Source organism: Nycticebus coucang, chromosome 18, assembly GCF_027406575.1.
Source record: "Nycticebus coucang isolate mNycCou1 chromosome 18, mNycCou1.pri, whole genome shotgun sequence".
NCBI lineage: Eukaryota > Metazoa > Chordata > Mammalia > Primates > Lorisidae > Nycticebus > Nycticebus coucang.
This window is the reverse complement of record NC_069797.1, coordinates 54,755,474-54,771,723: the sequence shown is the minus strand read 5'-3', so window position 1 is coordinate 54,771,723 and position 16,250 is coordinate 54,755,474. Positions and strand designations below refer to the sequence as shown.

Sequence of the window (16,250 nt, the reverse complement as noted above, 5' to 3'; positions counted from 1 at the left end):
GGCTCTTAGCCATCTGTCAAGGAATTCCCCCCAAGGCAGTGCTTTCAAAATGTGGTTCCCAAACCAAAAGGTGCTTCTGAAACGCTAGCAGGAGGGGACAGTAGAAAGAAAGCTGACAATCTGGGATTCTACCTCTCCCACCATGGCCTACTAGAAACTCCCAAGCTACTTTCAGGAGGAAATCACATTCTAATAGGGTATTTTCCCAATCAAGGAGACCCAAAGGAAAAATCTAACAGTGGAATATTAATCAACATGATACAGGAACCACTGTTGGGAAGAAAGCCAGCTGGAGGTCTAGAAGCAAAGGAGTGGTTGGTCTAAGCTTAGCCCCCTCCTCAACCTAGGCCTATGCCAGTGCTGTCACCCGCCACCATGCAGCAACTTCCCGACTCCTCCAGTGCATAACCCCAACACATATAACCCACGGGAAAGCTAAAACAGGGTGGTCCCTGCCCCCACAGGCTCCCAAAGTGACAGTCCTACTCCCTTCTCCGGTGGCTGGGAGGTGTTGGCAGAGAGCCCGAGCCTTGTCACCACCCAGTCTGCTGGCCTCTGCCTGCTCAGCTGCACATGCCCCTGCCTGGGCCTCCGTCTCCCCCCACCCCCGCGGGGGCCTGCCAGGAAAAACATTCTCTGGAATCCAGACCATGACCCACTTTCACACACACATTCACAGGAATACACACTGTCCTGGGACCCGGGACCTCCAAGGCTGCCTCCTCCTTGATGCGAGGGTGACAAAGTGAGAGAGATAATACATCCCTATTCTAGCAGATGGCAGGCCCCCACCGAAGGGCCAGGCCCCCTAGAGAAGGGGGACAGAGTGTACTGACCAGGTGGTGGGTACAGGGCCAACACCTGATCTTGGCTGCCACTTGGAGGGGATGGTGCCCATCTCCATCAGTAGCTCTTTCTCCCCTCGCTTCAGAGACTCCTTGCTCTCAGTAGACATATTAGACTCTAACAGTTAGAGGCTGGCAGGGTACAGTGGTCACCTGTTCCCCTACAGGGGGCTCCAAAGCAGAATGAAAACAGGGGTGAACTGAGTGCCTTCAGGATAACTATTTTTAAAGTGCAGATGCTGGGAGGGGTCAGAGGACAGGCTCCTGCCTAATGCCTGGCACCTCCAGCTGCTTCATACCACTGTCCCCTCTCAAGAAGAGGGCTCCTCCAAGGTTCAAGAAAATTCAGTAGCTCCTGCCGCTGTGTTCTTTTTGGGGTAGGAAAGTTGCAGCTGGAAAGGGACAGAAACGGCCAGTCCCTCTACCACCCCTGTGAGCCAAGCCTGGGCTGGGCACCAGGTCCCCAGGATGAACAAATCCCTGTCCTTCAGCAATGGGGGTCTCCTGAAGGATACTGTCAGGGAGATAAGTCAATATAATCCCACCGTGACCCTCTGCCTCTATGCCCTGCCCTATGAGCCCTGCCCCTGAGCAAGAGCTCACCTCTTTGAGAGGCTCCAGGTAAGATTTCAGAGATTCCTGAGACTCAGGATTCAAGGGAACAAAAAGCATCTGGAAACACACACAACCTTAATCTTCCCACTGCCCAGAAGGTCCAAGGTTTCCCCATTCACAGAAGCCAGACATACCCCAGACCAAACCCCCAATGCCCATTGGAAGCCTCTCAGCCCACATCCAAGGCTCCAGGGAAGGTCGCCCCTGACTCTCTCCTGCCTGCCTGCAGCACATTCTACATGAAGGCAAACAGAGGCCAGTGGGAAGAGAAGCCCTGCAAGGAGAGGGGCTAGGCTTGGGCCTCTCCCTCCATGGCTCTGGGTGGGGGGAATGTGGCAAGGTTCAGGTCACTGTACCTGCAGCCTGGCACCCTGCCCCCTGCTCCCAGGCTGCCTGGGGTGGCCTGACTCAAGGTTGGAGTATGAGACCTTCCCTTCCTGTTGCCTCCTCCAGGGACAACAGTAGCCCCACCCTGGCTAGGTCACCAGCCTAGCTCAGTTGGCCACCTGGGCCACTGGCTTAAAGGCATAGATCTTTATTGTACCTCCACAAATTCCCAGGGGGACATTATTACTCTACATCCCAGCTTCTCCCAAAAGACCATGGGCCCAGAGCATTCCTCCAGACAGATTAGAAAGGGGTAGGGACCCGTTTTTGGCACTAATGAGAAAGTAAAAATATAAAAGCACTTTTTGCGAACACACTGGCAGAAAGAACTGTAGATGTGAATTCCAGCTCTGGTTAAGAGAGGGAGATGAGCCTCTTCATCTATTCAAGACTCTGTTTGCGGGGTTCCTAATTCACAGGTGCAATCACACCCACTTTGTGAAGCAGCTGTGAAGACTGAGCCTGGCACACTGCAATAAGTAGTAGCAATTATGAATGGATGGTCACGAGAGGATTGTGGGGTAGTCTAAGCTTCACCTAGGAAAACCAGGCACAACTACCAGGACGTTGCCTCCTTTGAGTGAGGAGAAAGCACTCACTCAAAGATAAACAGAGGCAGAACGTGCCCTAGGTGACAGATTCCAGGGCAATGGGCAGCAGACCGATCCTCTACCCTCCCACTTGCTTTTGGAAGCCAGGGGAAGCAGCCAGGGGAGGGGGATGCAATGAGATTCTTAACAATACAGGTTCCCAGATACAAAGTACATGCACAAAGTAGGTGCTCAATAAATATTTGTTGAATGAGTGAGCGAATGAGGTCACCCTGTTTCTCCCCTAGCTCTCATCCCAGAAGTCCTCTAGGGAAGCAAATCCCGACCTCCTTCCTCAAATACTGTCATCAGCAATACATATTTATCCAGCATGCAGAGCACACTGGGTACTGCAGGTTGGGGGCAGGGTGGCCTTGAGAGGTGACAAGGCTTTACCCACCTATGCCTTTGGGAGATAAGGTTTAGGGGAGGAGAAAAGGCTAACACCAAGGACACACAGCTTGTGCTTTGGGCAACATTGTAGGCCAAGGGGATTGCAGTGAAAGGGATGAGCCTAATTTGACTCTCTCCTACTGTAAATGGGAAGGCTTGGGAGGTTGGTTAGCAACCGCACTTATGGAACTGAATGTTCTGGGTCTCAGCCCAGCACCCTCCAGGCCCCCGGGCCACTCCCCCACAGCACTGAAGGTCTTTACAAAGGGAATGGGTGTGGGGTGGACAGAGGTTCCCAGAAAGGCAAGAGAGCACAGCCTATACCACGCCACCCTTGGCACTTTGGCAGGCACGTTAGTGCCCAGCCTCAACTCCAAGGAAATGACATCATCATTACCAACTGACTGTTGGGGAATACTGAGGCACAGAGCTGGTGACTATAGACCCAGAACTAGGACCAAGTCTCCCAATTCCCAGCTAGCAAGCCTTTCATCATATATTGCTTCTACAGGTGAAGTGTCCACTGTCTCTTTCCAATGCATGACTGTGGAGAAGAAAAACACAAGGAACTCATGATGCTGAGGCCAAAATCTCTGCTACCAGGAAAGTGCAAAAACACCAGTGTGCAAGAACAGGTAAGTTCTCAGGGGGAAGATTTCTTCATCTCTAGTGGCTCCAACTTCAACTCCCACTCTCAGAGGCAGGCATGGTCCCTGGGAAGATCAGCACTTTCCCTTGTGCCCACAATATGTCCCCTCCTCTCCTTTGCTGTCAAACCTGGGAGAGACAGTGAAACAGCAGCAGCCCTTTATGCTCTCTTCCCCCAAGAGCAAGTTCAAATATGTTTCAGAACCTCAAACCCTACTTCCTCACCCTGACTCAGAGGCCAAAGGTCACTGAGGAAGCTCCAACCCCAAGGAAGGGAGAGACAAAGTATCCAATAATCTTTCCCCAACAAAACCTGTCTCCAGGTCAGCAATGAACTTGGCCCTGGGGGCTGGGTACCCCTTTTTCCATCCCATGCCCCCAGCCTTGCACCACTCTTTCATTCAGTGCCCCCCTACCCCTGCCAGCTCAGACAGAAAGGAGAGAACATCTGGAGATGGAGCCAACTGTGGGCGGTGGGTGAAAGGCACAATAAAGAAGGGGGCAAAATCGCAAAGGCCTCTCCCCTCCAGATGGGGAGAAGTTGCAGACGCAAGGTTTTGCCTTAGGATCTTAGGGCGCTTACAAGAGCGCAGGATCCTGCCTAAACTGTGCCGGGGGGGTGGGGGGGGGCATCCAGTTCTACTCTTCACCACCACTCCCCAAACGTATAATGGCAACCAGATGAACGGGTCCAGCCTGGGCTGGGGGAGCACAAGGGCCCCCAGGGATCAGTGAATTTCCACAAGGCCACCCTGCCTCCCCCCAATCTCTCCTTTTCCTCGGCTTCTCCAGAACTCAGTCAACCCACCCTCCATTGGACAAACCTGCTTTGAAAAGTTAGGTCTTTGTTCTACAAGCCCGTCTCCTGGCTCTGAGCACAATTTCAGGAGATTTCTGCGAAGCACCCCCCACCCACCCCGTTCCAGCACCGGACCCCGCCCGGTTCAGGCTAAGCGGCCCAGCACCGGGAGTTGGCTTTTAATTTGAGGTGGGGGTTGGGAAGCTACGGAGGAGATCTGCTGGTCCTTTAACCACCGAACCACCAAGGGGGCTGCAGGACGTTCAAAAGAGGGGGCCTTAAGGTGGAGCTCGGTCCTTACAAGAAGCCCCCTTCACCAAATGCAACATTCAGCGGCACATAGCCTCCGCCCCCCAGCCTCCAGGCCAAGAAGCCAGGCCATCAGAGGCCAAAGAGGACAATTTCCCGGGGCCCACTCCAGCCTCTGCCCCGCCCCCAACCGCCCCCTCCCCCAGCGCCCCGTGCTTCCGCCTACTTGGCGCTCCGCGCAGAGGGGAGAGGGAGCGGCCGTCTCTTCTAGCTCTCCCGGCCCTAGGGGGCGGGACTGCACCCCTAACCTTCGCCACTCACACCCCGGAGCCTGGCTTCCCCGCTCCTCTCCCGGACTCCTGAACCCTGGACATAGAGCCCATCCTTCTCCAACAGCGGCTGCCTGCCACGCGTGGAGTCCACTCCTCACCCGAGATCTCCTGGTTTCCAGATGATATGTCCCCATACCTCACGACACCGCCGTCCTCCCTCCCTCCATTCTCCTGGGATCGCTGTGATAAGGCGGCAAAGACCTGACCCTTCCCTCTCCATCAATTAGGAACACTGATCAGGGATTGCAAAATACACGTTTCCTGGTCCCGCGCTCACCTTATCCAGACAGTTCACCTTCTCCGTGGGGTACACGATCTTGCCGCACCGGGCGCAGTTGGGGTTCATGGCTCCGGGAAAGGCTGGGGCGGGGACGCCCGAGCTCGCGCGCGTTCTCTTTCCCCGGGCGAGCTGGCGAGAGGCGACTGCGGCTGCAACAGCTCAGGCAGCGGCGACGGCGGCTGGAGCTAGGGAACTGGCCTCCGCCTCCGCCCTCCTTCCGCTAATAAACACAGCGGGGAGGAGGGGCTGCACCGGGCGGGCACGCGCCGCGGGCGCGGGCAGGGGCGCGCGCAGTGAGGCGCGCTACCCGGGCGACGTGGGGCTGCACGAGGGCGGGTTCTGGGTAGGACTCCGGGGCCTGGGGTGCTCGCGCTGCTGTATTCCCAGGCCGACTACGCCTTTTGCCCGGGGCGATTCCCGTGTGGGAGGCGGCGCCGAGCCGGGCTCGTTGCCCATCTGGGGCTCCCGGGCTGCGCCGAGCGGGCTAACCCCTCACCCACGTAGGGTGGGGTTGGAATCCTCCTGAACGCCCGAACAGATTCACTGGACTTGGGGCTTTCCTTTCCACCCGTCGGTACCTGGCGAGAACCTGAGGACCGAACGGGAAACCCCTGCCCCGCCCCTCAGCCCCTTCCCACCAACACCTTTTCCCACATATGAAGGGTGGAACCCTTCCATACTGGACTCAGCGCCGCCGGGCCCGGGCTAGTTCTTCCCTCTCTGCGCCTCTGCCGCGAGGTTTTCGCCGCGTTTCCGGGATCCGGGCCTCTTGTTTTCAGCCTGGCACCCTTTCATCCTTCACTCCTTTCTTTTTATTCTTCCTCCCTACCTCTAGTGTAGCGGCCGCAACAATGTCTTTGCACCCAAAAGAGCCACCCCCAAGCGCAGCAGCGGCGCGGGGGTATAGCTCAGTGGCAGAGCATTTGACTGCAGATCAAGAGGTCCCTGGTTCAAATCCGGGTGCCCCCTTGGAAGTTTTTCTTCACTATTGAAAATAGTACAATTGATTTTTCCTTCTTGACTCTTTTTTTTTTTTTTATTGTTGGGGATTAATTGAGGATACTCTTAACTCATTTTTAAACAGTGGATTATAGGCTGAAAGAAAATAAAAATGAAAAAAGTCCTTTCATCATTTTTCTTTACTTTTTTTTTTTTTTACTGTTTTTCCATGCATTTTATGTTACATCTATTCCCCATGCCATAAGTTTTTGTTTCTTCAGTTTCTTCTGGGATATCTTTTTCTTACGTGCAACCTCCTCTTCTGATGTGGGAACCTCTTCTGGTTTGGTCCTTTTCAGTAAGGATCATCTCCATTTGGCAGGGGGAGCTAATGGATCAGACAAGTTTGGTGAGGCATCTTGACTGCTTTGTTCACCTGGATATGCTCAATGACCAGAGAATCTACATCTGAAACCCTTAACTTCAGCATTACTCTGCATTTTTAAGCATGTGCAGTAAAAATTCAGCACTCTTTTTTTCTTTTTCTTTTTTTTTTTTTTTTGAGACAGAGCCTCAAGCTGTCACCCTGGGTAGAGTGCTGTGGCGTCACAGCTCACAGCAACCTCCAACTCCTGGGCACAAGCTAGTCTCCTGCCTCCGCCTCCCAAGTAGCTGGGACTACAGGTCCCTGCCACAACGCCCAGCTATTTTTTGGTTGCAGCCGTCATTGTTGTTTGGCGCCCCAGGCTGGATTCGAACCTGCCAGCTCAGATGTCAGGCCCCGAGCCAGCACTCTTTTTTTTTTCCTTATTATTATTGTTTTTTTTGGAGACAGTCTCACTCTGTCGCCCTTGGTAGAGTGCTGTGGCATTACAGCTCATAGCAACCTCAAACTCTTGGGGTTAAATGATTCTCTTGCCTCAGCCTCCCAAGTAACTGGGACTACAGGCACCCGCCACAACGCCCTCCTGTTTTTTGGTTATAGTTGTTATTGTTGTTTGGCAGGCCCGGGCTGGATTTGAACCCTCCAGCTCCGGTGTATGTGCTGGCACCCTAGCCGCTGAGCTACAAGTGCCAAGCCTCAGCACTATTTTTGCACCACAGACTCTGTGCCCAACCCACCACTTGTCCTGGGCACACCCACCAACTTCACCACTGTAATATTGGAATGGTACACACCGTTTCTTTAAAGTGACATCTTTCAGATACTTGGTGACTTTTCCTATATGCATACCCTTGATGGCCTATACAGTTTCATATGTGTTTTTAAAGTGAACACAGAAGATTTGAACCTCTTGACTTGCCTGACTTTGTGGCATTTTCTGGGTCAAATGAATAGTGAACCCTTTTCAGAGATCATGTCAGGCGGCTTAGGGGAAGAGCCTTCCTTCATTTTTCAACCTTAGCACAAAGTTTTCGGTTTTACTTTATGCCCAGTGGGAGGAAGAAGAGTGAATACTAGCACAATCTGGTGCAAAGCTGCGATCGCGTCCCCATCACTAGCTCCAGAGGTGTCAGGATTTCTGCGACCACAGCCACTAGCCCCAGATGTGTCAGATAGTTGGAAGCACCAGGGTTCAGGGGGACAGGGTGACTTCCCCAAGTTGGCATTCTGTTTCCAGTTAGGGTAGGGGAAACAGCATGACTCCCCCAAGTTGTCATTGAGCATGTATTGTGTTCAACAATATGTTGACCGTTGCGTGCACTTTAAAAACATGAAAATGGGGCGGCGCCTGTGGCTCAGTAGGGCGCCGGCCCCATATACCGAGTTCAAACCCAGCCCTGGCCAAACTGCAACAACAACAACAAAAATAGCCAGGCGTTGTGGCGGGTGCCTGTAGTCCCAGCTACTAGGGAGGCTGAGGCAAGAGAATCACCTAAGCCCAAGAGCTGGAGGTTGCTGTGAGCTGTGATGCCAGGGCACTCTACCGAGGGTGACAAAGTGAAACTCCGTCTCTAAAAATAAATAAATAAATAAATAAAAACATGAAAATGGCCCAAGCGCACCCGTCATTTCATTTTCATGTGCAAAAATAAAGTTACAACCCTATACTAACTCTAATAAACGAACGAAGTGGTTCTCAAACTTGAACATGTATTAGAATTATCCTGAGGGTTTGTTAAAACATGCCCAGTTCCTTGTGCCTGGAGTGGGACACTGAGAATTTGCGAATCTAATGAATCCCAAGGTGCTGCTGGTGCTGCTGGTCTGAGGACCACACTTTGAGAATCACTAAAGTAATAACAGTGAATTTCATAATGTAAAGATGAAGACAGATATCAGCTGGTTGCAGGACTGACGGTTCCACTGTTGGGCCAAAGGAAAACATTAAGTATGAAAGGAGATCGGGAGGCTGAGGCAAGAGAATCACGTAAGCCCAAGAGTTAGAGGTTGCTGTGAGCTGTGTGACGCCACGGCACTCTATCCGAGGGCGGTACAGTGAGACTCTGTCTATACAAAAAAAAAAAAAAAAAAAAAGTATGAAAGGAGAAGCAAGGGCTTCTGCTTTGACTACATTTTGCCCAAAAAAAGGAAAAATAAAGGAGAAAGGAAGAGCCATGCTGCCTGGGTCAAGGGGCAGCTGTGATATTTTAAACCCGGAATCTGGTTGTGTCATCCCACCGGCCCTGAGGGAATATTCGGGAGCATTTTTTTCTCCCAGCGCCCATTACCACAGGCTGGACAGGGGAGGGAGAAATAACCAGTTTTTTTCCCCTTTCCTGGATACCAGGCCTCATACTATCTGTGACTTATCTGAACAAAGCCCTGCCTTTGAGCCAATGTAAAGAAAGTTTTTAGGGCGGCGCCTATGGCTCAGTCAGTAAGGCGTTGGCCCCATATACCAAGGGTGACGGGTTCAAACCCGGCCCCGGCCAAACTGCAACCAAAAAATAGCCGGGAGTTGTGGCGGGTGCCTGTAGTCCCAGCTACTCGGGAGGCTGAGGCAAGAGAATCGCTTAAGCCCAGGAGTTGGAGGTTGCTGTGAGCTGTGTGAGGCCACGGCACTCTACTGAGGGCCATAAAGTGAGACTCTGTCTCTTAAAAAAAATTGAAAAAAGAAAGTTTTTACCTTATGTCTATGCCAGGTCTTGTTAAACTTCCTATGTAAACCTTTTGAATTTGGATTTGTTCTCCTAGCCTTCCCAGGCTGGGTACTGAACTACAGCCCCCACCCTTGACAGGCCTGTTTTTACCCTCAAGGAAATTATAATTTACTTTACATGATTGGGTGTGGAGCAGTCTGGGAGCCTCCATCTTACCAATGGAAAGTACAGGTGAGCCTTTCAGCACTTGGAGTTTGCTGCTCAGACCCATTTGATAGCAGGCTGGCTTCTGCTCTCTACCCAAGTTCTGAGTTCTGAGTTTTGAGTTTTGGGTTCAGAACTTGGGTTTTCTTAGGTTGCTGTGTAAAACTAAAGAATAGCAAGGGGGCATCCGGATTTGAACCGGGGAACCTCTTGATCTGCAGTCAAATGCTCTACCACTGAGCTATACCCCCTCTGCTGGCCATGGTTTGATAAATGTCTTTTACATTGATTCCAAAATATTTATGTTGGCTATCTTTTGTTCAAAATTAGTGTCTTTTTGTTAGATAACACTAACAGGAGTGACAAATTAAAAGACCGATCTGAGATCAACACCTGCTGGCAGTTTGAAAGCATGTTAACTTAGGTACTAAACTGCCCTTTCTAAGACCCGATTCTTTATCCACAATCCCCTCATCTTTCTTCCATAATGAGTCAGAAAATAAAATTCTTGTAAAACTAGATAGGGAAAAGTTTTTCCCTAGTTGCTAAAAAAAAATTAAAAAAACAAACAAACAAAAAAAAGGGCGGCGCCTGTGGCTCAGTCGGTAAGGCGCCAGCCCCATATACCGAGGGTGGCAGGTTCAAACCCTGCCCCGGCCAAACTGCAACCAAAAAATAGCCGGGCATTGTGGCAGGCGCCTGTAATCCCAGCTACTCGGGAGGCTGAGGCAAGAGAATCACTTAAGCCCAGGAGTTGGAGGTTGCTGTGAGCTGTGTGAGGCCACAGCACTCTACCGAGGGCCATAAAGTGAGACTGTCTCTACAAAAAAAAAAAAAAAAAAACCCGCAACAATGTATCACTTCTGTCTTATGTAATTATATATTATCATTTCTGTATTATGTAATTATGTATCTGAATAAGTTCCCAAGTTTTAAGTTGCTAGGTCCAAATAGCCTTTAAGGGGCCGATTTTTGGTCTGTGGCCAGTGTAGCTTGTTCTGTAAACCTTATCTTCCTCTTGCTCTGTAAACCTATCTTCCTTAATAAATTGCATTTCACAACTTACAAAAACAATATATTACATACACTTGTGCTTTGATAGATACTGTTGAGTTACCAAGAAAATATATACATGTGCTTGGGATTAAAGTTTCTTTTTTTGTTGTTGTTGCAGTTTGGCCGGGGCTGGGTTTGAACCCGCCACCCTCAGCATATGGGGCCGGCGCCCCACTCACTGAGCCACAGGCACCGCCCCCCTCACAAGGTTTTTTTTTTTTTTTTTTTTTTTGTAGAGACAGAGTCTCACCTTATTGCCCTGGGTAGAGTGCCTTGGCGTCACAAAGTTTCCTTTTAAAAAAAAAAAAAAAGCTGGGCGGCGCCCGTGGCTTAGTCGGTAAGGCCGTGGCCCCATATACCGAGGGTGGCGGGTTCAAATTCGGCCCCGGCTCAACTGCAACCAAAAAATAGCCGGGCGTTGTGGCAGGCGCCTGTAGTCTCAGCTCTACAAAAAAAAAAAAAGCTAAAAAATCACCTCCACGGGAAGGCCTTCCTGGCTATACACTCAAGTGGTCAACCTCTGTTTGTATGTAGCAGGCACTGTGTGTCCCTCTCTAGGTGCTGAACAACAGAAAGACACAGAGGTTTCTCATTTTTACTGAGTTTAAGACCTACTGAGAACAGACTAAAAACAAATGCACAAACGAATAAACAAGGAAATGACATTTAGTGATAAGAGAAATCATAAAACCAAAAATGACATGTTAAGGGGGTACTACAGGTTTCTTTCTTTCTTTTTTTTTTTTATATTTTTTTTATTAAATCATAGCTGTGTACATAAATGTTCGCTTTTTTTTTTTTTTGCAGTTTTTGACAGGGGCTGGGTTTGAACCCACCACCTCCAGCATATGGGGCTAGCGCCCTACTCCTTTGAGCCACAGGCACCACCCAATGTTTGCTTTTTTTTTTTTTGTAGAGACAGAGTCTCACTGTACCGCCCTCGGGTAGAGTGCCATGGTGTCACACGACTCACAGCAACCTCTAACTCTTCTGCTTACGCGATTCTCTTGCCTCAGCCTCCCGAGCAGCTGGGACTACAGGCACCTGCCACAACGCCCAGCTATTTATTTTTTTGTTGCAGTTTGGCCAGGGCTGGGTTTGAACCTGCCACCCTCGGCATATGGGGCCGGCGCCCTACTCACTGAGCCACAGGCGCCGCCCAATGTTTGCTTTTTTTTTAATGTTCACATTTATAGACCGTTTGTACAGGTTTATTTATTATTATTTACTTATTTACTTATTATTTATATATTATTTATTTTTATTTTTTTATTAAATCATAGCTGTGTACATAAATGTTTGCATTTATAGACCATTTGTACAGGTTTATTTCAAGTCAGATGAACATGAAGGCCTTTTTTGAGTAGGTGATCTTACAATTACAAGACATTCCAGATAGAGGAAATGGCTACTACAAAGACCCTAAAGCCACAGCAGCTGGAGGAAGGTGGGCCAGAGGGAGAGTAATTCAAGAGAGAGAGAGAAATAGCCAGGGCTATGGAGGACCATGCAGGCTGAGGTAAGGAGTTGGGATTTTCTACTAAGTGGATGAAAAGTCAATGGACAGTTTTGAGCAGGAGAATTTGAAATCATCACCCAGACTATTTTGAAGGAAGTTAATAAGAAGTCAGGAGTCACCCGGGTGTTGTGGGGGGCGCCTGTAGTCCCAGCTACTCGGGAGCCTGAGGCAAGAGAATCGCCTAAGCCCAAGAGCTGGAGGTTGGTGTGAGCTGGGACGTCACAGCACTCTACCAAGGGCAACACAGTGAGACTCTGTGTCTAAAACAAACAAAAAGAAGTCAGGAGTCAATTCAGAGAATACACACAATGGAATATTATTCAGCCTTAAGAAAGAAAAACATCTTGCAATAAGTAACATCATGGATGAAACTTGAAGATATAAGAGCTAAGGAGTCCTCTTGCCCCCTCTGAAGTTTTTTTTTTTTTTGAGGCAGAGTCTCACTATGTTGCCCTCGGTTAGGTGTGGCGTCATAGCTCACAGCAACCTCAAACTTTTGGGCTTAAGTGATTCTGTTGCCTCAGCCTCCCAAGTAGCTGGGACTACAGGTGCACACCACAATGCCTGGCTATTTTTTTTTTGGTTGCAGTTGTCATTGTCATTTAGCTGGCCCAGGACTGGATTCCAACCCGCCAGCCTGAGTGTATGTGGCCGGCATGTAACCACTGTGCTGCAGGTGCCAAGCCCCCTCTGAAATTTTCTTGAAACTTGCAAACGGCAAATTAATTGGAGAAAAAGCATACACATTTATTTAACATGCATATATAGAGGCTTCAGAATAAAGACTCAGTCCCCCAGTGCAATGCAGAAGCTTGCATGCTGTCTTGAAATTACAGAAAGAATAGGGACTTGGATCTTGGCAAAACAGGTTATGGTAAAGGATGAGGAAAGAACTCTGTTTAGAGGCAATAAATAATTAATAGGGAGAACTGAATGAATGGGCTTGAAGAACTTACAGTGTTCTGGGGCAATGTCTGTTGGGTCCATAGAGTGGACAATGGCTTGTGACAAAAGTTTGTCCAGGTTTGATAATAGACTTTAGTCTTCCTGCAATATGGGTTCACTTAGTGAAAACTCAGAGAAGGTGTGGGAAGAGGTAACTGTTTTCTTCTTTGCTACATCTGGACTTTAGGAAATAAGGAAACTTGAGAGAATCCTGTTTGGAAGAGAAGTGGGGGAGGTCAGAGGACTTAGAGGCTTCTTCAGTTCAGCATATCAAAATGTCGTATTTGGGGGCGGCGCCTGTGGCTCAGTCAGTAGGGCGCCGGCCCCATATACCGAGGGTGGCGTGTTCAAACCCAGCCCCGGCCAAACTGCAACCAAAAAATAGCCGGGCGTTGTGGCGGGCGCCTGTAGTCCCAGCTACTCGGGAGGCTGAGGCAAGAGAATTGCTTAAGCCCAGGAGTTGGAGGTTGCTGTGAGCTGTGTGAGGCCATGGCACTCTACCGAGGGCCATAAGTGAGACTCTGTCTCTACAAAAAAAAAAAAAAAGAAATAAAAAAATGTCGTATTTGGGGACTATCAGTTTCTATATAATGTCCTCGTTGCGACTATCAGCCACAACAAGGACATTATATAAGGGAAATAAGCTAGTCATATGAGCCAAATACTTCATGATTCCATTTATATGTGATACCTAACCTAGTCAAACTCACAGAAGCAAAGTAGAATGGTGGTGCCAGAGACTAGGGGGAATTGTTGGTCAATGAGTCCAAAATTTCAGTTACGCAAGAGGATGGATAAATTCTAGAGATCTGCTATGCAACATTGTGCCTCTAATTCACAATACTATAGGATACACTTGCAAACCTGTTAATAGGATAGATCTCATGTTAAGTGCTCTTATCACATTTGAAAAAAAAAAAGAAAGGAAAAATCCCATGTACTCAGTTCTAATATGAAGCCAGTAGACAGTCTAATACACTGTCTAATACACGCCCACAAAGGAGGAAAACTCAAATCAATTCAAGGTGTGGGGTGTAGGAACAAGGGAGCAGGGAGAGGGGAGATGGGTGGGGGATGGGTGTGCTCCAACTTAATGGGTACAACGTTAGGGTGAATGGCACACATCTTGGGGGCAGGACAAAATTGTAAGAGGGCCTTTACTTAACAAATGCAAACAATGTAACCTAATTTGTTGTACCCTCAGTTAACCTGAAACAATAAAAAATAAAATGAAATAAAAATATAAAAAAATTAAAATTAAAAAAAATTTAATTAAAAATAAAAGAAAGAAAGGAAAGACACCAATTAGGAATCTGTGACACCAATTAGGAATCTGTTACAATAATACAGGTCAGAGGCGGCGCCTGTGGCTCAGTCGGTAAGGTGCAGGCCCCATATACCGAGGGTGGCGGGTTCAAACCCGGCCCTGGCCAAACTGCAACCAAAAAATAGCCGGGCATTGTGGCGGGCGCCTGTAGTCCCAGCTACTCAGGAGGCTGAGGCAAGAGAATCGCTTAAGCCCAGGAGTTGGAGGTTGCTGTGAGCTGTGTGAGGCCACGGCACTCTACCGAGGGCCATAAAGTGAGACTCTGTCTCTACAAAAAAAAAAAAATAAATAATACAGGTCAGGTCAGGAATGATGGCAATGACTTAGACTACAGTGTTATACTAATATGTTTCCTCTTGCTGATGTAACAAATTACCACAATTTATTTGCTTAAAACAACACGAATGTCTTCTTTTCTTTTTATTTATTTATTTTGTGGTTTTTGGCCGGGCTGGGTTTGAACCCACCACCTCTGGCATATGGGACCAGCACTCTACCCCTTTCAGCCACAGGCACCGCCAACAACACAAATGTCTTATCTTTCAGTTCTAGAAGTCAAAATTCGAATAATTGGTTTCACTGAGTTCAAGGCGTAAGCATGCTTGCATTCCTTCTAAAGGTTTAGGGATGAATCAGTTTCCTTGACTTTTCCAGCTTCTAGAGGCTGCTGCATTCCTTGGCTCATAGGCCCTTCCCCAATCTTCAAAGCCAGCAGCATGTCACCTCTCTCCCTCTGACCTCAGCTTCCATCCTTGCATATTCTCTCTCTCTGACTCTGATTCCCCTGCCCAAGGTAAAACTCTGATTACACAGAGTTCACCTGGATAATCTAAGATAATCTCCCCATCTCAAGATCTTTAATTTAATCACATCTGCAAAGTCCCTTTTATCATGTAAATTAACATATTTACAAGTGGATTCACAAGGGGATTGGGATGTGGACTTAGTTGGCCATAATTTAGTCTACCACAAATAGGAAGATGAGAGAAAGAGAAGAATCAAGAATGATATGGGACTTTTTTTGTTTGTTTGTTTAACCATCTAGTTGGATGGTAGTATAATTTCCTGAGATTTTCAGGGGCGGTGCCAGTGGCTCAAAGGAGTAGGACGCCGGCCCCATATGCCGGAGGTGGCGGGTTCAAACCCAGCCTTGGCCAAAAACTGCAAAAAAAATAAAAAGAAAAGTTTTTCAGGGCTGCACCTGCAACAAAAAATAGCAAGGTGTTGTGGCAGGTGCCTGTAGCCCCAGCTACTAGGGAGACTGAGTCAAGAGAATCACCTAAACCCAGGAGCTGGAGGTTGCTGTGAGCTGTGATGCCACGGCACTCTACCGAGGGCAACAAAGTGAGACTCTGTCTCTAAGAAAAAAAAAAAGATGGGTGGCGCCTGTGGCTCAGTGAGTAGGGCCCCTGCCCCATATGCCGAGGGTGGCGGGTTCAAACCCAGCCCCGGCCAAACTGCAACAACAACAACAACAACAAAAAGATGATATCTGATGAAAAGTAACGTGCCAGGGTGGCGCCTGTGGCTCAGTGAGTAGGGTGCCGGCCCCATATACCGAGGGTGGCAGGTTCAAACCCGGCCCCGGCCAAACTGCAACCAAAAAATAGCCGGGCATTGTGGCGGGCGCCTGTAGTCCTAGCTACTCCAGAGGCTGAGGCAAGAGAATCGCCTGAGCCAAAGAGCTGGAGGTTGCTGTGAGCTGTGTGACGTCACGGCACTCTACCGAGGGTGGTAAAGTGAGACTCTGTCTCTACAAAAAAAAAAAAAAAAGTAGCGCGCCAGATTCAGCTCAAACTAGCTTGAGAGAACTGATGGTTAAATTTCAGAAATTTTTTGAGTTAATTGCTTTCAATTTGGTAAACCGAAACCAGCACTGCCCAACTTGTGAAATGGTACAGGAAGGTTCGAGTCAGGAGAAAATGTGTGAGATAGTCATTTTAGAGAGTGAGAAAGTGAACATACTAGGGCAGTAGTACAGGAATGGCAGGCAGAGACCTGTTTTACTTTGGCAGAATGACACTAACTCATGAGCTTTCCTTTAACAACACTCAACTGCTTGGGTGCAGGCTTTTCG

At 48.8% G+C, this 16,250-nt stretch overlaps 1 protein-coding gene and 2 non-coding genes across 3 annotated transcripts in view; 1 reads left to right on the top strand and 2 right to left on the bottom strand.

Annotated features, from left to right (window-relative positions):
- Positions 1-5,912, bottom strand: part of LASP1 (LIM and SH3 protein 1) — a 51,614-nt gene extending 45,702 nt beyond the window's left edge. Inside the window, exons 1-2 of the mRNA XM_053569413.1 lie at positions 5,777-5,912; positions 5,136-5,287 (exon numbers count right to left, since the gene is read on the bottom strand). Coding sequence (XP_053425388.1) covers positions 5,136-5,287; positions 5,777-5,816 — 192 coding nt within the window. The 5' untranslated portion in view covers positions 5,817-5,912. The remainder of the gene's footprint in view (positions 1-5,135; positions 5,288-5,776) is intronic.
- A 123-nt stretch (positions 5,913-6,035) lies between these two features.
- TRNAC-GCA (transfer RNA cysteine (anticodon GCA)) lies at positions 6,036-6,107 on the top strand. Its single transcript has one exon. It is a non-coding gene; the product is annotated as a tRNA-Cys (tRNA).
- Positions 6,108-9,504: 3,397 nt separating this feature from the next.
- TRNAC-GCA (transfer RNA cysteine (anticodon GCA)) lies at positions 9,505-9,577 on the bottom strand. The gene has a single exon. It is a non-coding gene; the product is annotated as a tRNA-Cys (tRNA).
- Positions 9,578-16,250: the final 6,673 nt, after the last annotated feature.